The sequence below is a fragment of the Oncorhynchus mykiss genome, chromosome 28 (genome assembly GCF_057628025.1).
Source record: "Oncorhynchus mykiss isolate SJ-2025 chromosome 28, ASM5762802v1, whole genome shotgun sequence".
Classification (NCBI taxonomy): domain Eukaryota; kingdom Metazoa; phylum Chordata; class Actinopteri; order Salmoniformes; family Salmonidae; genus Oncorhynchus; species Oncorhynchus mykiss.
The window spans coordinates 33,114,028-33,133,661 of NC_143049.1; the positions used below are offsets into that span (position 1 = coordinate 33,114,028).

At 41.4% G+C, this 19,634-nt stretch overlaps 2 protein-coding genes, 1 long non-coding RNA gene and 5 other non-coding genes across 11 annotated transcripts; 7 read left to right on the forward strand and 1 right to left on the reverse strand.

Annotated features, from left to right (window-relative positions):
• The first annotated feature begins 32 nt into the window (after positions 1 to 32).
• Positions 33 to 5,374, forward strand: LOC110508999 (eukaryotic initiation factor 4A-II). 4 transcript variants are annotated; one of them, XM_090225131.1, is made up of 7 exons: positions 33 to 358; positions 2,303 to 2,449; positions 2,732 to 2,907; positions 3,517 to 3,657; positions 4,054 to 4,188; positions 4,312 to 4,381; positions 4,651 to 5,374. In XM_090225131.1, exons 5-7 carry the CDS (start codon positions 4,090 to 4,092, stop codon positions 4,716 to 4,718), a joined length of 237 nt encoding a protein of 78 aa, XP_090081257.1. In that variant the 5' UTR covers positions 33 to 358; positions 2,303 to 2,449; positions 2,732 to 2,907; positions 3,517 to 3,657; positions 4,054 to 4,089; the 3' UTR covers positions 4,719 to 5,374. The 4 variants fall into 4 exon arrangements, with proteins under 4 accessions (XP_090081257.1, XP_090081259.1, XP_090081258.1 ...); XM_090225133.1 differs by having other exon boundaries at positions 255 to 358; positions 2,732 to 2,891; XM_090225132.1 differs by having other exon boundaries at positions 255 to 358; positions 2,738 to 2,907.
• LOC118944912 (small nucleolar RNA SNORD2) lies at positions 1,152 to 1,222 on the forward strand. Its single transcript, XR_005040316.1, has one exon. It is a non-coding gene; the product is annotated as a small nucleolar RNA SNORD2 (small nucleolar RNA).
• LOC118944913 (small nucleolar RNA SNORD2) lies at positions 2,157 to 2,231 on the forward strand. The gene has a single exon (XR_005040317.2). It is a non-coding gene; the product is annotated as a small nucleolar RNA SNORD2 (small nucleolar RNA).
• LOC118944911 (small nucleolar RNA SNORD2) lies at positions 2,584 to 2,654 on the forward strand. Its single transcript, XR_005040315.1, has one exon. It is a non-coding gene; the product is annotated as a small nucleolar RNA SNORD2 (small nucleolar RNA).
• LOC118944909 (small nucleolar RNA SNORA81) lies at positions 3,264 to 3,444 on the forward strand. Its single transcript, XR_005040313.1, has one exon. It is a non-coding gene; the product is annotated as a small nucleolar RNA SNORA81 (small nucleolar RNA).
• LOC118944910 (small nucleolar RNA SNORA81) lies at positions 3,788 to 3,967 on the forward strand. Its single transcript, XR_005040314.1, has one exon. It is a non-coding gene; the product is annotated as a small nucleolar RNA SNORA81 (small nucleolar RNA).
• A 5,086-nt stretch (positions 5,375 to 10,460) lies between the features above and the next one.
• LOC149970836 (uncharacterized) lies at positions 10,461 to 16,215 on the forward strand. The gene is made up of 3 exons (XR_016492768.1): positions 10,461 to 10,591; positions 12,112 to 12,215; positions 14,577 to 16,215. It is a non-coding gene; the product is annotated as an uncharacterized LOC149970836 (long non-coding RNA).
• LOC110509000 (lactosylceramide 1,3-N-acetyl-beta-D-glucosaminyltransferase A-like) lies at positions 12,482 to 14,583 on the reverse strand. The gene has a single exon (XM_021589932.3). It carries the CDS (start codon positions 14,419 to 14,421, stop codon positions 13,270 to 13,272), a length of 1,152 nt encoding a protein of 383 aa, XP_021445607.3. The 5' UTR covers positions 14,422 to 14,583; the 3' UTR covers positions 12,482 to 13,269.
• Positions 16,216 to 19,634: the final 3,419 nt, after the last annotated feature.

Genomic DNA, 19,634 nt, shown 5'->3' on the forward strand with positions numbered 1-19,634 from the left:
CCTACCATTACATTTTCCATTCCCAGAACTTTGACATGATGAGGACGCCGTAGCAACCGAAGCACATGCAATTTGTGCTGTAATATCATTCCGTTCTAAAATATAGTCTACATTTTTAAAATAAAAATCTTTATAGAATGAAACGTCACAGTATTAACACATAAAACACAAGTATTTGTATATTAAAAAATATTGTATTGTTGTGTTGAGAAAGTCTTGTCGAATAAATTGAATTTTTACATTTCAGTGAAAATAGTCCGGCCATATAAAAGCGCTTGTCCTCCTGCACGTAGGTCTTTCCAGTCGCATGTTGAAGTTGGAGAAGGATCATGTCTAGCAACTCTCCTGATTACAACAGGTAAAACAAAGAAACTTGTCTCATTTACAATTATTGTAACAAATTAAAATGACATGTATTTATAGATGTTCGTTTTCCATGCATCTTGCAGATATTCAGAGGGAACTAGGTGGGTTACGCCGGACGCATTGGCATTCACTTAGCTAACGTTATCTCGCTAATGTTAGCTACTTTAATTATCTGCGCAGATGGCAATTCATATCCGACTCGTGTAGTTGCTTGTAACGTGTATGCAGTCAACTGTAGTAGTTACCAAGACATAATTTGTATATTTGACTGATGGAATCAGACCTGATTAAGTTAATGTGTCATCCTTGGCCTAGTTCCAGCTTGCTCGGCTAAACTAACCTTTAACTTGCGACGCACTGAGTTGGCTGGCCGCAGGATTAAAATACACATTTAGAAGGAAATAAAATATTAGCGAATATAAATTAATATTGTCGAATTTCGTAGGCATGTCAGTCAGCCTCACCTGAGATTACCGTACGAGACACGTGCCCAACCAAGGTTGGTGAATTTGGACAGCACAGGCCTAACTCGATAAGCAACAAGTCATTTAGAATTTTTGGACGATGTGTTAAATATTGGTATCCCATCTTTCGGAAACGAAAACTAATTATGTAGACAACTTTTTGTAGTTTACTCTATCACACATTTTCCAACTTCCCACGTGGCGACTTGGGTTTTTCTGTAAGTTAATCAAGTTTTTTTGGTTTCTCAGTTTTTCCATCTCTGACCCAACTCTTTTTGCGTACCACTTGTTATAGTGGATTTCAGTTCTGTGGGGAGTGTTGAGTGAAATGATGGCATTTCATCTTTCGGGGCAGACCTGATAATGGTGACAACTTTTAATACTGATCACTCAAACCTCAAGCGTAAGCCTGCAATTAACTCAATGTCATCTCACACTTCTCATCGAAAAGTGTGAACAGAATACTCTCATTGTGTTTAGAGCATCTGGAACGAGATTAATCTTCATTTTGAAGATATGGCCCCTGAAGGACACTCCTTAGGGTATGAGTGGTTTTCAGAAGCCGTCAGCCATTCAAGCGGGCAGTCATTCCTTGTATCAATGGCTTGTTGACAGCAAAAAATACACTGAACAAAAATATGTCACAATTTCAAATATTTTACTCGTTTACATTTCATAGTACATTTAATTGAAAGAAATTCATTAAGCCCTAATCTATGGATCTCACATGACCGGGCAGGGGTGCAGCCATGGGTGAACTATCTGGTGACAGTGTAGTCCGTCCCCTCGCCTCTACCCGGGCGCAAACCAGGGACCCTCTGCACACATCAACAGTACCCATGGCTCCACAAAAGCCGCGGCCCTTGCAGAGCAAGGGGAACCACTACTTCAAAGTCTCAGAGCAAGTGACGTCACCGATTGAAGCGCTATTTAGCTCGCACCACAGCTAACTAAACTAGCCGTTTCACGTCCGTTACAACAGCTCTGGTTGACATTCTTGCAGTCAGCATGCCAATTGTGCATGTCTGCCATTATGACAACTGCACATTTGTGGCCTTTCATTGTCCCTGGCACAAGGTGCACGTGTAATTATCATGCTGTTTAATTAGCTTCTTGATTGATATGCCTCACCTGTCAGGTTTATCTTGGGAAAGTATAAATGCTCACAAACAAGGATATTAAAAAATGTGTGCCCAAAATTTGAGTACAGCTTCTTGTCCATATGGACATTTTCTGGTGTCTTATTTCAGCTCATGAAACATGGGACCAACATTTAACATGTGTTATTTTGGCTTGGTATAATTGCTATTTAAATTCTTGTCTATTGAGTGACAAGATGCCATACCATCTTTTGGGACTGACACAGCAATGGAGAACTACTTTCTGTATTACTGATCATTTAGTCAATTGTCACCGGGCAACGCAGGATTTAAGTGCTGATCCTGGATCCCTTTTACTTTTTCCCTTCACAGGCTGCAACGTCATCGCCCAAGCACGGGCAAGACTCTATCCTGCAGAATTGGACCCTGGCTCAGCAGGTATGCTGTGCCTGAGGTCTGGATAAATGTACATGTTTATCCGACCCAGGCGGCATATTCGGACAATCTACAACTGAAAAGGTATATTCTTCCTGCAAAATCAGCTAATTGGGTTAAAGGAGGTGACAATCTTTTAGGATTATTGTAGTCGATGACTGCATTAATCTGAAAGTTGGCCTGACTACTTAGCAAGGGATTTCTGTTCTGTAAAAAGTGAGTGAAATGATGGCATTTCATCTTTCGGGACAGACCTGATAATGGTGATAACCTGTTATACTGATCACTCAAGACCGTCTGTCCTGTATAATACATTGGCGCCAAGAGCAAATCGCCATGACGTTTTTGTTTTGTCTGTTTTCTTAGATCCAGAAGGGGCTTCTGGCTCTGGGGGACTACATGGGGGCCTGCCATGCCTAATTTGGGCACTAATGTCCGCAAAGAGATGCAGAAGCTGCAGACTGAGTCCCCCCACATTGTGGTGGGAACTCCAGACTGGATGTTTGATGCTTAACAGGTGACGCCTGTAAGTACTCATCAGTGTAAGTATCTGCTATCTGCTATCTGACTGGCTTGTAATTCAAATGAAATTGTATTTGTCACATGCACCAAATACAACAGGTATAGATCAACATTACTGTGAAATGCTTGATTATAAGCTTTTAGACAAAAATGCAGAGTTAAATTCAGAAAATATATGTATATCTTGTCCATTTATATGCTTCAGATGTCTTAGTTTGGCTTGACCACGGTGCAGATTTTAAGTTGTGCCCATTTTACTTGTAAATATATATATTGATTTCTGGATTCAATTCTAGAGCCTTGCTGTAGAAAATAGAAGGTAAACCTTGTTGCCACAAGGCAATCAACATGGGCTTGTCTCTGCCCCAGCCACCCCACTTCCATATAAAAGAACTGTGCTAAAATTGCAGAATCCAGGTAACCCTTGGTTTAGGCAATAATGCTAGCAGAGTATTGTGTGGAAGGAGAGCATTTTGCACTGTGCCGGAAAAGAGTTGTGGTCGAACCTCTTTCTTAATGTTCGTTGACCTCATGTCTCGAGGCCCAGTGCAACAATTAATCAGTGACTTAAGATTAGTGCATTTCCTCCAGTTGTGATTTTTACTGGTGTTTCTTTAAATGCTGTGCAGGTGGTCCTCCTGTCAGCCACCATGCCTACTGATGTGCTAGAGGTGACCAAGAAGTTCATGCGAGAGCCCATTGGCATTCTGGTGAAATAAAAGGAATTTCCCTAGAGGGTATTAAGCAGTTCTACATCAATGTAGAGTGAGGTGGGTAGCGTTCAGGAAATACATGACTCTTGTGGGCGTGTATACCTGCCTTAATGTTTCAGGACCGCAGGAAGACTAGCTGCTGCCATTTGTAAATATTTTGTGTCTGTAGTCATTGTGTATAGTGTTTCCCTTCTTTTTAAAGCACCCTGCTAAAATTGTGGGGGCGAAGCCTGTGGGCTTGGCTCTTGCGGTCATGTAAGCATGGGTACACCAAGGAAGGACAGTAAAGCCAGGGTTGTAATGAGGCTTGGGTGGACCTCTTTCTTAATGTCCCGTGTCCTTTGTCTCAAGATTCTGTGCTACAATTTCTGGTTATTTTCCATTTAGAAGTGGTGTATGTTGTAAGGCGAGTCTGGTCGCTGAAATAAATTGTTACCCTCACATTAATTCCAGGAGTGGAAGTTGGACACATTGTGAGACCTGTACGGGATGCCAACAGTTACTCCGGCAGGCATCTTCCTCAACACCAGGAGGATTTGCTGGCTGACTGAGAAGATGCACTCAAGGGGCTTCACGATCTCTGCTCTGGTAAGACCATCAGACACATTGCTCCCTGAAATATAATGCATTTAAAATTTCTGTCGTGTTTGGCATGGGGTTGTAATTTAAAATGTAGGTTGAAGTAACACTTTGTTTTCTGACATGGACCAGAAGGAGAGGGATGTCATCATGAGGGAGTTGGCCTGGCTCAAGCAGAGTACTCATCGCTACGGACTTACTGGTGAGAGTAGAATCTCACTCTTATCTAACTGTCATGCGTGACTTGACATATCTACATGTATTTGTTATCCCAAATGGGTTTTCCTCTGCAACTGCCCTTTCATGGCTTAGCAGTAACACCTTTTGGGAGATGAAATGTCTGTTCTCCACCACGGGCTTCTCTCTCTGTAGGAATCTGTTACTTAATGTCAGACTACATTTACAGAAATGTTTTTATAAATCTGATTACACTTATACTTGAGTTTAATATCTTTTTGCTTTGATATCCAGGCTCGGAATTGATGTGCAGCAGGTTCCTTGGTCACCTTCCTACAAAGAGGGAGAATAATATTGAGTGAGAAGTTTGCCTATCTTGAATCAGACTTCTGATATTTGTAAGATATGGTGGTCATGGACAGTTGCTTTTAACCTTGAGTTTCTGGTTGAAACCACAAGCTATCAAGACTAAACAATATGGTTCTTACCAGTCATTTATTTCATTGTACAGTTAAGGTGTGTGGTTTTAGGTATTTACTTGTGGACTGACTGGTATAAGTGGTATTATGTCTGCCAATTATTTTATGGTAACATACTGCATCTTGCCTATGCTGTTCTGTACCATCACTCATTCATGTCTTTATGTACATATTCTTTATCCCTTTACACATGTGTATAAGGTAGTACTTTTGGAATTGTTAGGTTAGATTACTCATGCTTATTACTGCACTGTCGGAACTAGAAGCACAAGCATTTCGCTACACTCGCATTAACATCTGCTAACCATGTGGATGTGACAAATAAATTTGATATGATGTGCGGTGTAATGAGTCTGCTCCAGTGTTATTGATTTGGCTCACCTGGATGTTTTTATTTTGACTTGAGCGTACCAATCACCCTTTGTCAAATCATCAGTTTGACTATTTTGTGGAATGTTTTTCCTGCTCAACTTGTTTTGTGTGTAGCCATTATCCCTACAACTGAAAGCCTTAATAAAACCAACTCACTGTACTATGATACCATGTGTTAAATATTTGGTGAATAACCTACTTGTTACAATGACAACTTGCATGTTATTTGAGCCATCTAGACCAGTGGTTCCAACAATTTCACTAACTGAAATGCTTACTTGCAGGCCCTTAACAAACAATGCAGTTTTAAAGATTGTTTAGTGACGATGGGTACCAACCCACTACTGCCCCTCAGCATAATGACAAAGCAAACACAGGTTGCCTTGTCTGCTAATTTATAATAATAAACATCACAATTACATGTGTTCTGACCCTTTGCTCAGTACTTTGAAGCGCCTTTGGCAGCGACTACAGAATTGAATCTTGGGAATGACACTACAGGCTGAGCACCTGTTTTTGGGAGTTTCTCCATTCTCTGCAGATAAAGTATTTTGTCACGTGCTGAAAAAACAAATGCTTACTTAAAAGACCTTAACCACCAATGCAGTTAAGAAAAATATTAACTAAATTAAAGAACAAACATTAGGCATCTACAGAGGGATACTGAGTCACTGTCACAACTGATTAATTTTTTTTTTTTTTTAAAGATGTGTGCCAGCAAAGCCACAAACAATACATTGTGCTATGGTGACAAACGGTGCCCACAAACTGTTAGGACACAACTGCAGAGCTTTTCAAAATGGAGTGAATCGATACAACTACACCTGGTTATCAGCGGAGCCTTGTCTGACGGCAAGTTATAGCAGCCTCATACTACCTAATGAAACATGGCTGAAAATGTGTTTTCTACTGACAATTGATGTTCATACTATTGCATAAGGGGATGAGTGGAAAAGAGACCTAACGGTTCATTTTGATTAAGACATGAGCGAGCTAGGCTGGATGTGGCCAACTATATTTGTTCAGCACTTGTGAAATGTACGGTGCCGGAATTCAGAACGTCAGTTTTCTACCTGTACCCCAAGTTAGAACCGTAGGGTAAGGGGGGCATATAAGCAGACAATGAAAGCTCTTACAGTATTGGTGCACATATAGGCTGTGCACAAAGATAGTAGCTTACTACACAACGTACACTCAGCTACAGTATACAGTGCCATCAAAGTGTTCAGACCTGACTTTATCCACATTTTATGTTATTGTGATTACTTTACACTAAGGGGGAAAAAATATTAAGTTAAATACTTGAAAGTACTACAGTTTTTTAGAATATCTACTTTTTGTATTTTGCCAACTTTTACTTCCCTACTTCCCTTTTTTTTACTCCATACATTTTCCCTGCCACTCAATGTGTTTCATGTTGAGTGCCTTGCAGGCCAGACAAACTTTAATTCACACACTTATCAAGAAATCATCCATGGTCATCCCTACTGCCTCTGATTTGGCAGTCTCACCAAACCCATGCTTGTTTGTCAATTATGTCAGTGTTGGAGAATGTGGCTTTCTGCTTGGTTATGATGCTACAGGCTTGGAACCTGTATTTGGGGAGTTTCTGCCATTTTTCTATGCAGATCAAATAAAAATGTATTTCACATGTGCCGAATACAACAGACCTTACAATGAAATGCTTGTTTAAAAGCCCTTAACCAATGATGCAATTTAAAAAACAGTATGAGTAAAGAAAAACAAATAAATAGCAGCAGTAAAATAAGAATAGCGGGGCTGTATACAGGGGGTACCGGTACAGAGCCCTCTCAATCTCTGTCAGGTTGGATGGGGAGCGTTGCTGCACAGCTATTTTCAGGTCTCTCCAGAGATGTTCAAGTCTGGGCTCTGGCTGGCCCACTCAAGGACATTTAGAGACTTGTCCCAAAGGCACTCCTGCTTTATCTTAGATGTGTGCTTAGGGTTGTTGTTCTGTTAGAAGGTGAATCTTCGCCCCAGTCTGAGGTCATGAGCACTCTGGAGAAGGTTTTCATCAAGGATCTCTCTGTACTTTGCTCCATTCATCTCCCTTGATCCTGACTAGTCTTCCTGTCCCTGCTGCTGAAAAACATCTCCACAGCATGATGCTGCCACCACCATGCTTCACCTTAAGAAGGGTGCCTGGTGTCTTCCAGATGTGACGCTTGGCATTCAGGCCAAAGAGTTCAAACTGGACCAAGGCCCTTCTCCCCCGATTGCTCAGTTTGGGAACAGGAAGGATTGGAGTGATGTTAAAATGTGTGGATTAGACTGGGACAAGGCACAATTGAAAATTACAGTGACTATGCCTGTTAGCTGATATGTCACTCAAGACATTGTAGATGGGTAAAATATACACTTTGGATGGTGTATCAATACACCCAGTCACTACAAAGACACAAGCGTCCTTCCTAACAGTTCCCGGAGAGGAAGGAAACTGCTCAGAGATTTCACCATGAGGCCGACTAAAACAGCTACAGAGTTTATTGACTGTGACGAGAACTAAGGATGGATCAACAACATTGTAGTTACTCCATAGCACTGATCTAATTCACAGTGTAATACAAAGTGTTATGTTTGGGGCAAATCCAATATAACACATTACTGAGTACCACACTCCATATTTTCAAGTATAGTGGTGGCTGCATCATGGCTGCATCTTGTAATCGTTGAAAGACTGGGGAGTTTTTCTGGATAAATAAGAAATGGAATTGAGCTAAGCACAGACAAAATCCTAGAGGAAAACCTGGTTCAGTCTGCTTTCCACCAGACACTGGGGGATGAATTCACCTTTCAGCAGGACAATAACAAAACACAAGGCCAAACCTACACTGGAGTTATTCATCAAGAATACAGTGAATATTCCTGAGTGGCCGAGTTACAGTTTTGCCATAAGTCTGGTTGACAATCTATGGCAGGACCTGAAAATGGTTGTCTAGCAATGATCAACAGCCAATTTGACAGAGCTTGAAGAATTTTGAAAAGAATAATCGGCAAATGTTGCACAATACAGGTGTGGAAAGCTTTTGAAGACTTACCCAGAAAGACTCACAGGTGTAATTTCTGTCAAAGGTGATTCTAACATGTATTAACTCAGGGCGTTGAATATTTATCTAATGAAGATATATTCATGTTTTATTTTTCATTACTTTTTTACAAATGTTAAAAATTTTCTTCCACTTTGACATTACAGAGTATTTTGTGTAGATCATTCACAGATGACAATTCCATTTTAATCCCACTTTATAACACAAAATGTGGAAAAAGTCTTGGGTGTAAATACTTTTCTGAAAGCACTGTATAGAACACAATAGTACTGTTTCCGTTTGTAGCAATAAAGCAGGCAAGTTTGAATGGCCTTTAGTTTAATCTGTTGAATTTAGCTAGGTGGATACGCACTCAGGCATGTTTGTATAAATTCTCCATATCTCAGTACCTCTGTGTAAATTGGAGGCAGGCAGGTTAGTTATAATTATAGTCTACCTCAGGGGCACTGAGCACCTCAGTGAATGTGTAATTGGCTATGATATGGTAAATGCATGTATTTTTAGCACATGAACTTTGTTCTTTGACTCCCACGTTCACAGAAGTCAATGCAATTATGCTTGCAGGACCGCATTGGGAGGGTAGAGAGAAGAAAAAATAAACTAATTGGACATTTGGATAGAGATTGGCTGATTCCACAAGGACCAGTTCTGCTGCATTGTTAAATGTTTTTCGGATTGAGAATCAAGTCTTCCAAAGGGCTGGAGAAAAACTGGTTGACCTTTGTAAAGCTCCGATAATATCTTAAGTGATAAAAACAAGAAAATTGAATATATTTGGGTAGTTGTGTCACTCTGAACAGGACCTTTCAATGGCAAAATGAAAGTTACATGTGCACTGCAGTAGTAGCTATGAATTGTGAGAGGTAGGTTGTTGGACCGTGTTTTGGGCCCCTCTTAATCATTTGTGTGAATTATTCTGTTGTGCAGTTGCCTTGGAAACAGGCCAGATGTTTGGAGAATGGCTCATCCCAAAGATATTCCTACACACCTCTTTCAGAACAAGTCGTGGGCCATTATACAAAGAAAACGCACAAATAGGAAAAAGGCCCATGAGAAAATATGCCCAAAACAGAAAGAAAGGCGGATTTTTTGGGGGTCTGTGATTTTGGGATATCTCTCCCCTATTGAACATGACATTTTAAAGTTAAGGATGTGGTTTAGGATAGGGGCGTCCCAAGTATCCTTCATAGCACTGACCAATTTATTTGGTTTTGAACGATTCAACCAATTCTTATCTTACTTATGCAACAGATCAGAAATGCACTTCCTCAAAACTATTTGTAACTCACATTATGGAGACAGAACAGTCCCAATTGTTAAAGTTTTACATCAACAACAATAGAGCTATAGTTTTGAGGCTACTGTCTCTGGGGCATGCATGACATCATTCTGTAGCAATGGGCTAGGTGCCTCTTCAACTCTCCCCCACAAATCTTTGAGTCAGCCTGATCTGGAAAGACAAAAACATTTGAAGCTGATACACTCACTACATGACCAAAAGTATGTGGACACCTCCTTGAACATCTAATTCCAAAATCCTGGGCATTAATATGGAGTTGGTCCCCCCTCCCCTTGCTGCTATAACAGCCTCCACACTTCTGGGAAGGCTTTCCACTAGAGATGTTGGAACATTGCTGCTGGGACTTGCTTCAATTCAGCCATAAGAGCATTAGTCAGGTTTGGCACTGATGTGGGCAATTAGGCCTGGCTCGCAGTCAGCATTCCAATTCATCCCAAAGGTGTTCGATGGGGTTGAGGTCAGGGCTCTGTGCAGGTTTTTCCACACCGATCTCAACAAAACATTTCTGTATGGACTTGCTTTGTGCATGGGGGCATTGTCATGCTAAAACAGGAAAGGGCCTTCCCCAAACTGTTCCCAAAAAGTAGGAAGCACAGAATCGTCTAGAACAGTGGTCGCCAGCCAGTCGATCACTTCAAGGCATTCCTAGTCGATAACCAAATATTTCTGTAGAAAAACCAACAAACGACAAAGTCTTGCGCTCGTTTTTAAAAAATCTCGTTGAGCTGTTGTCGGTAGGTGCACTAGATTCAAAAGTCCTGCGCACCGGGTAAGCAAAGTGTTCCCATGAGACAAACTCCGCCTACCCGGCGGACCGGCAAATCTGTGAATAAATCGAGTGCACCTATTGTGCTGCCCAATCAGATAGCTCAAATCACCGTGGCTACAGAGCTTCCATGACTCTGGCTACAGCCACGTTTAGTAGGCTACTAGCCTATGTCAGATTTAATAACTTTTAAAACCATGGCCACAGAGAGACTGTCAACGAATACAGAAAAGAGCTGCTGTTTTTCTGAGTGAGTTCATGTTTATATTCAGGACTGTCACAGTTTTTATTCAACACTATTACAAAACGCGCTTCTCATGCTGCAGCTGCAATGAATGAGTAGCCAAGTATCGATAGCCCTGCGTTTTATTATTATGAGCAGCTTGTCATATTGATTTTAATGTTAAGGAATATTTAACATTCTCTGGTCATAGGAACAGCATTAATTTGTTCATGAGGCAGATACGGTGCGACTTGAATTTCACCATTTGGTGGAAGACGGTGTCCCCTCTCTCTGGTCAGTCTCACCGGAGGAAAGGAGGGAGAGAGCAGGGACCGTGAGAGGAGGTTGGGAAAAATTGTTTTGAACGGCCATTCCAAGTCGGAAACTCGGGCATCTTTCTAGAGCTCCGACTTTTTGACCTTAAGATAACTAGCGTCGTAATTTGACCTCCTTGAACATCAGATGCAGGTACCATCAGTCCAGTAAAATAAAAAGCAATTTATTTCAATTCATGCTCCACAATGGTAAACCAACTGATCTATTTTGTTATCAAAGCTCAAGTTTTGAAATGTAATATGGTCGATTAACAATATTGGTAGGCCATCATATAGCCAATATGCTGTGATAATATATTCGGCCTACTGCCAAAACCTCATTCCTACACAACTGTTTGTAGGAATGAGAATCTGAGCAGTAGATCTCAGCTTGCTTTTTGACTGCAAAAGTGATCTTGACTCAGAAAAGGTTGGTGACCACTGATCTAGAATGTCATTGTATGCTGTAGTGTTAAGATTTCCCTTCATTGGAACTAAGGGGCCTAGCCTAAACCATGAAAAACAGCCCCAGATCATTATTCCTGCTCCACCAAACTTTACAGTTGGCACTATGCATTGGGGCAGGTAGCGTTCTCTGCCCAGAGTCCAATGGCGGTGAGCTTTACACCATTCCAGCCGATGCTTGGCATTGTTCATGGTGATCTTAGGCTTGTGTGCTGCTCAGCCATGGAAAACCATTTCATGAAGCTCTGTTCTTGTGTTCATGTTGCTTCGAGAGGTAATTTAGAACTCGGTAGTGAGTGTTGCAACCGAGGACAGATGATTTTTACGCGTTTCAGCACTCTGCGGTCCCGTTCTGTGAGCTTTTATGGCTTACCATTTTGCGGCTGAGCCGTTGTTGCTTCTAGACGTTCCCACTTCACAACAACGGCACATACAGTTGAACACTCTAGCAGGATAGACATTTGACGAACTGATGGTGCCACGTTGAAAGTCACTGAGCTCTCGGTAATGCCAATCTACTGCCAATGTTTGTCTATGGAGATTACATGGCTGTGTGCTCGATTTTATACACCTTTCAGCAATGGGTGTGGTGGAAATAGCCGAATCCACTAATTTGAAGGGGTGCCTACATACTTTTGTATATAGACACTGGCAATGAGGCATTTGTTTGCTTAATATTCTCATCTTGCCCTCAATAGTTCACAGCTATAATGATTACAATTATGTAATTTACAGGCTTATGTTTCATTATATTAAATATTTCTACAGACGTACATCCTGGAAGAACCTCCACTGGCTTGTATATCAAGAGTGAACTCATGTCAACAGCCATCATGCAGAATGTCCACAGGAACACAACCCAGAGCTTTGTGGTGAGGCTTGTGTGTCACTCATCTAACCCACTACACCACCCGCTGCTCAACATACAGTTGCTATGGTGAAGAGAGAGAACTCATGAAAGGGGTTGGATATGATCTGTGGTTCAACAACCTTTCTCTGAGATTAATTTGTTTCACAGTTAGTCTATATCACCTAATTGTTTGTTTCTTATTTGCTTTGCGACAGGTTGAAAAGGCTTCCTATATGCTTTGGTTAGGGTTTCCAAATGTAATACAAAGAAATTGCTTGAAACAAGCTGTATATTTCCCACCTGCATCCTCCTTTAATTTACAGAACAATTCATTCATGTTCATTTAAATGTTCATTAATGATAAGAGATCAGCTGATATGCATAATACTTTTAATCTCTGTGGAATTTTCCACCTCGTAACAGACACTTTTGGCACTCACACATGATAACCCATCCCTGTCATGTAGTCTGGGTATGCCAACCACGGGCACAGTATGTCACTAGTCACCACTAATAACTCAAACATATGCTACACATTAATGTACTGCTTCACCTAAGACAGTTGCCACCGTATCTTCCTTTTAACTTTAGCAAACCTTACTGTGAAATGACAGACTATGAGCCAACTGTGTCCATCCACAGTTAGTTTTAAACCACAGCAGCATAACCAACAGAATAACAGAATTTTAGGCCATTCTCTCAATTAGTTTAATGGAAGGAGATGTGGGTGCGGAAATTCACTTAGAATCCTATTTGTCATCCTTATCTCTGGATAGCATCTCCTCATTCATCACATTCAGTCTCTGCTCTTCAATACATTGTAAAGATATTAAGAATTGGACCACTGCTGGCCATATAGATATACGGTCACTATAAAGCCATAGAGAGAGGTCACTGTAAAACCCAAATTTACAGCAATAGATATGACTCATGAGTATCTTCCTCCATCAACACAAAAAAACAGGCCTTCCCTCCTTCATCCTTTTCAAATGACCGGAGACCGATGAAAGAAAAATTTGGTACAAAATGATCCCTCGATCTATTTTGGACCAAACACAGTACATAGGTTTACTGTACTACAACAAGGCTGCCTTGCAGGGGTAGCTGTTGAAGAAATAAGGTCTACAGAGAAGGGTGAGTTTCACAGCTGTGCAATACAACCTCCCAAAGAGTCCTGACGTGACCCGTTTGACCTCCGGATTCGTGGCGGCTTTCCAGAGTTCGTATATGTCGGCCACGTGGCCGTGCGACGTCATCATCTTGTCGTAGATGCACAGGTGGTAGGGCGCCTTGCCCTCACCTGAGAAGTACACATGCTCCTGCGGCAACACACCCATGGCGTTGGCGCAGATGCCCATGAAGACATCGTCGATGTACAGCGAGGCGTTGAGGGTCAACGAAGCCTGGTAGATTTTGTTTGCCACGTCTCTAGAGACAACGTAACCCGCCCCTGCCGTGTAGTCCGGGTATGCCAACCACGGGTACATCTCGTATGGGACATAGTACTTGCTTTCCTTCCGGCGGATGGGTGGCGCGCCTCTGTGCACGCGACCGATCCAGAAGTCTGTAACGCCCTTCCTGTCTATGTCCTGAAGGTAGCGCACCAGGTTGGGCATGTGCACGAAAATGTCATCATCAGACGTCATGAGGAAGCGGGCGTGCGGGCAGTAGGCGTGCGCCCACCGAAACTGTAGCAGAAGCTTGAGGGTTAGGTTGTGGAACGAGTCCACAAAGTCCTGCTGGACCAAGTCGCCATTCAAGCGGTCTTCACGGACAAGGTTGTCCTGGGTGCCCCCTCGGCTCCTCCGAGTATGGGCAGCTTCCTGCTGCTTGGGGAGGCCCAGCACAAAAACCACCTTCACCGTCACCCCCAGGGTCTGGTGGATGTAGGTCTCGTTGCCCCACGTAGACCGTATGGCTCGCCGTCTCTCAATGTTCTCTGGGGAGGACTTGACTAGCAGCAGCAGTAAAACATTCTTCTCTCCTGAGCACTTATATGGGTGGTTGAGCAGGTAGCGGTGGTTGCTGAACATGTGGGCCTCCTGCCGCGGGATGGTGAAGCTCTTGTTGATGAAGGTGTAACGGTTGACCAGGTAGCGGAAGGAGTAGGCCTTGACGTGGCTCACCACGCTGCCATCCCAGCACACCATCACCACCGACAGCACCAGGCACGTGGTCATTAGCTGCAAGCACTGGCACTTGCGGATCCGCCGAAGATTCACAAACATACCGGAAAATTGGTTCTAGAAAATTCCGGGGTTCTTCCTTTGTCAAGTCTGAGCGGTGGTGGCGGCAGTGATGTGTGTCAAGAGTGTGTGAAAGAGTGGCTGCACAGGCAGTTGTCCCAGTGACTGTGCATAGCAGTGTGTGTGTTCCATCCTAGGTATCCCACATGGAGCAGGAGGCATGGGTGTGTCAGGGAGAATCACATGAGGAGCCTCCCGGAAACCATCGCCTCCGTCCGGCAAGTCACTCACACTCCTGTTGTTACTGACTCACACACAGCCGTCCTCATAGTTGCTCAGACTCATCCAGCGTCCCCAGGGTGCCGAGCATTGCTCTGAAATGGAACAGAGAGTACACGTTTTACTCTAATGGCCCAATGTGGTGAGAGTTAAGTGTAATAAAATCCTCCTTAGAGAAAAGCAGACAAACCGATCAATCAACTAGTCTGAAACGGAATTTTACAATTTTGCCTTTGGGTGTGATAGAGTTCTTAAACATCTGGTAACTGTTTACGTTAGACTGCTGTTCTACCTGTATAGTTACTCTGTAATTACTCTAACTAGAATGTATTAAGTTCTTAATACAATGTTGTTATTTAAAGATGCAATATGCAGAAATCGCTCTGCCATTTCCTAGTTGATAAAATTCTAATAGTTTGCCTAACTTCAGTTGTGACAAAACAAGCAGTCATTGTGAAGAGACTCATTGCACCATCTAAACCACTGAACTATATTATACCATCTAAACCACTGAACTATATTATACCATCTAAACCACTGAACTATATTATACCATCTAAACCACTGAACTATATTATACCATCTAAACCACTGAACTATATTATACCATCTAAACCACTGAACTAGATTATACCATCTAAACCACTGAACTATATTATACCATCTAAACCACTGAACTATATTATACCATCTAAACCACTGAACTATATTATACCATCTAAACCACTGAACTATATTATACCATCTAAACCACTGAACTATATTATACCATCTAAACCACTGAACTATATTATACCATCTAAACCACTGAACTATATTATACCATCTAAACCACTGAACTATATTGTACCATCTAAACCACTGAACTATATTATACCATCTAAACCACTGAACTATATTATACCATCTAAACCACTGAACTATATTATACCATCTAAACCACTGAACTATATTATACCATCTAAACCACTGAACTAGATTATACCATCTAAACCACTGAACTATATTATACCATCTAAACCACTGTGAAAGATATTTTCCATAACCAAAAAATATTGTATTTTCAGCTGTTTGAAGCTGTTGTACAAAACCCAAAGTAAAAGATGCATAAACTAAAGAACAGGATGCATAGAAATAGCGAATGATGAGAATGAAAGCTCTATAACTCACATATTTCTATGTGCATTTGGTCGGTCTCCCTTAAAAAAGTTACATATTGCAGCTTGAATACAACATCATTACTAGAGCAATTACAACACAGGTACAAAAGCAACTTATTGTAAAGACTTGACTATTCTTTTTTTAATGTAAAGTTGTAGTATTTACTCTTATTTAGCATAGTTTTTGCTTCTATAATCTCCATGATTTTTTAAAAAGCTAGTCGGGCTAATAAGTGTCCTAATGATGAATTGTGGGGCCATTTAGTCATGCAGGCACACAGATGCATGTTTCATTGTCCAAGCCACGGTATGTATGTTAAGGTAATATATATTGAGCTGTGTCTATTCTGACTGTGTCTAATAGTGTAATGGTCATAAATAAATTTCCTGCCAGGGCTTTCAAGGATGATTCATTACTGGGGAGGTTAACATGCAGTAGGGATGTCATTAACAAAACCAATAATGAAAACAGTACCTCAACAAAATAGTATGATGAAAAAAAAATATATATATATATACATACATACATGCATACATACATACATACAGTGGGAAGAAAAAGTATGTGAACCCTTTAAAATTACCTGGATTTCTGCATAAATTGATCGTACAGTTGTATCTGATCTTCATCTAAGTCACAATAATAGACAAACATAGACGAACCCTTGTATTTAATAACAGGTTGACCCTCCTTCGGCAGCAATAACCTCAACTAAACGTTTTATGTAGTTGCGGATCAGACCTGCACAACGGTCAGGAGGAATTTTGGACCATACCTCTTTAAAAAACTTTTAGTTCCACAATATTCTTGGGATGTCTGATGTGAACCACTCTCTTGAGGTCCTGCCACAGCATCTCAATCAGGTTGAGTTCAGGACTGACTGGGCCACTCCAGAAGGCGTATTGCGTCTGTTCTGTTGTTGATTTACTTCTGTCTTTTGGGTTGTTGCCCTGTTGCGTCACCTAACTTCTGTTGAGCTTTTAATTGGCGAACAGATAGCCTTACATTCTCCTGCAAAATGTCTTGATAAACTTGGGAATACATTTTTCCATCTGAGGGCCTGGACAGTTTGCTATGAGGCAGCAAAGCAGCCCCAAACCATGATGCTCCCTCCACCATAGTTTACAGTTGGGATGAAGTTTTGATGTTGGTGTGCTGTGCCTTTTCTTCTCCACACAGTGTTATGTGTTCCTTCCAAACACAACTTTAGTTTAATCTGTCCACAGAATATTTTGCCAGTAGTGTTGTTGAACATCCAGGTGCTCTTTTGCGAACTTCAGATGTGCAGCAACGTTTTTTTTTTGACAGCAGTGGCTCCTTCCATGGTGTCCTCCCCTGAACACCATTCTTGTTTAATGTGTTGTAGACTCGTCAACAGAGAAGATAGCATCTTCCAGAGATATCTGTAAGTTTTTAGCTGACACTAGGATTCTTCTTAACCTCATTGAGCATTCTGCTCTGTGCTCTTGCAGTCATCTTTGCAGGACGGCCACTCCTAGGGAGAGTACCAACAGTGCTGAAATTTCTAAATTTCTAGACAGTTGGTCTTACCGTGGACTGACTTAGAGGTACTTTTGCAACCCTTTCCAGCTTTATGCAGGGCAACAATTCTTAATCTTGGCTCTTCTGAGATCTCTTTTACAGTTTATATGCCTTTACTTTTCAATGTGGACCAATTTATCAGTAGATTCTTAAACGCTATGATCCAATGATTGTTCCATAGGGTTGTGTTTTTAGGGAGTGATATGTTCTTAGCTTTATCCTTTGAAACTTCACATGTGAAAAGTTTCTGGGGATGAGCGTGCACATCTTCAATATGTACACAGAGTTCCTCTTTAGTGCATTTAACTAGCCTATGTATTGCAAGTAAAAGCCCTGGGTGGTGGCGTGTTGATTCAATTCCATGTCTGGAAGGTTAAAACCACTGTTACAAGTATTGTTTTTTCCAATTATATTTTGAGGCTGCAGGTTAGCACGTAAGGCATGCCGATTGGTGTCACCTCGTTAGTCAGCACACCTGTGCTGGCCTGTCCATATCGTTAGTTGAAAGGTGTTTCACCTGTGCTGATCTGTCCATATTGTTAGTTGAAAGGTGTTTCACCTGTGCTGACATGACATTTAAGAGTGACTGGCCCAGTGCTTCAGTTGTCTTGAAAGATGTGGGGGGGGTCAACACCTTTAGTTGGCGCTCCCTATTTGATTTCTGGATAAACATTCCTTTGTCTGATCTTCCCTGTTTTTTATTTTGCTAAACTTTTTGGTTTGCTTCCTGTCTAAGTTTGTGTGGGCAAATTTAGTGGGCGTTCACGGTGGGTGTCTTTTAGGCCATAGTTCTTGCTATGCAATTTTCAATGAACACCCCTATGAGAGTCTTTTTATAACCCCTCCTTAAACCCCCACCTGTTTTGGTTGTTGTCGGTGACTTTGTTAGTTCCCTTTTCTGTTTGAGTGACCTGTTTGGTTTTCTTTCTGGGGGAACGTAACACCACCCTCAGACTTAAGGTGTAGAACTTTCCTTTTTATTCTATTTTTATTTGCCCATATAAAGTCTTATGATAGAGTATACTTTTTTTATAAGAATGTCTTCGGTGTGATAACCGAGAAATCAATTAACAACTTCGAGAGCCATGCCATTCTGAAGAGGAAATATTCTACTTGTAAGATTTCTGGGAAGATTTTTTTTCCATTTAATTAGATCTGCTTTCATATTGTTGAGTAATGAGACACATTTCTTTATATTTGTTTGTCACTTATTTAGCATCCTAAGTATTTTATATATTTGTTTGTGGTCCACTAAAGGATTGCTGTAGATCATGAATGTTTGTTTTTCCTATTGCCATTATTTTAGGGTTTTCCAAGTTAATTTTATATCCTGAGATTTGAGTATTCTGAAACTATATTTAGCAAGAGTGGCATTGAGTTTTCAATATGGTCAGGTATATCAGGAGATAGTTATTGTATACATTACATATATAGAGCATGTGGGCTGAGCAAACATTTAACAGAACACACAACACAAAAATCTAGCAATTATTTGTACTTTGACGCACTTTTAAACTCCAACTCCTCTCATAATGTACCGAAAATCTGTGGATTATTGTACATACATTGGAGGAAGACTGTCAATTAAGGGTGCGTTTGTAAATTTACTCTGGCCATCTAATCTGATTTCAGAGTACTCTCGTTTGACTGTGTCAGAGTGCAGAATAATTGATGAATTTACGAATGCTCAACACCCGTTGAATACGGCCAGTGCCGGTAAACATCAGTAAAACAAAGCGCACTTAAATTGTTGCCAGCAGCACAGTTAGTCACCAACGCTCTGGATAACATGAAAGCAGCCTAACCAGCTCTGCTAGGGTGCGTAAAATGGTCAGTGCGGTTCTCACATTCGTGTCTGGAAGTGGCTAGCCAACGTTAGCCAGTTAGTTTGACTGCTGATGTGAGGTCAGAACGCTCGGATCAGCCCTCCTCCTCGGCCAGCGCGTCTAGAGTGTGCATTCTGAACGCTCCAAGAGCGAAACACTCTGGACAATCTGACAATGCTCGGGAATTTATGAAAGCCCAGAGCGCACTCTGAGCGCACTGGCACTCCAGATTGAATTTACGGACACACGCTGAGTATTGTGGTCAGGTAGCCTAGCGGTTGAGAGTGTTGGAGCAGAAACTAAAAGGTTGCTGGTTCGAATCCCTGACATGACTAGGTGAAAAATCTGTCAATGTGCCCTTGAGCAAGACACTTAACCCTAATTGCTCCTGTAAGTCGCTGTGGATAAGAGCGTCAGCTAAATTACTAAAACGTAAATTAAAATATA

Bases quoted from the DNA above. Each gene is read 5' to 3' on its own strand.
- LOC110508999 (XM_090225131.1), top strand. From the start codon at position 4,090: ATGCCAACAGTTACTCCGGCAGGCATCTTCCTCAACACCAGGAGGATT. The intron at 4,189-4,311 runs GTAAGACCATCA...GACATGGACCAG, and splicing joins GCTTCACGATCTCTGCTCTG to AAGGAGAGGGATGTCATCAT. The intron at 4,382-4,650 runs GTGAGAGTAGAA...TTTGATATCCAG, and splicing joins TCATCGCTACGGACTTACTG to GCTCGGAATTGATGTGCAGC.
- LOC110509000 (XM_021589932.3), bottom strand. From the start codon at position 14,421: ATGTTTGTGAATCTTCGGCGGATCCGCAAGTGCCAGTGCTTGCAGCTA.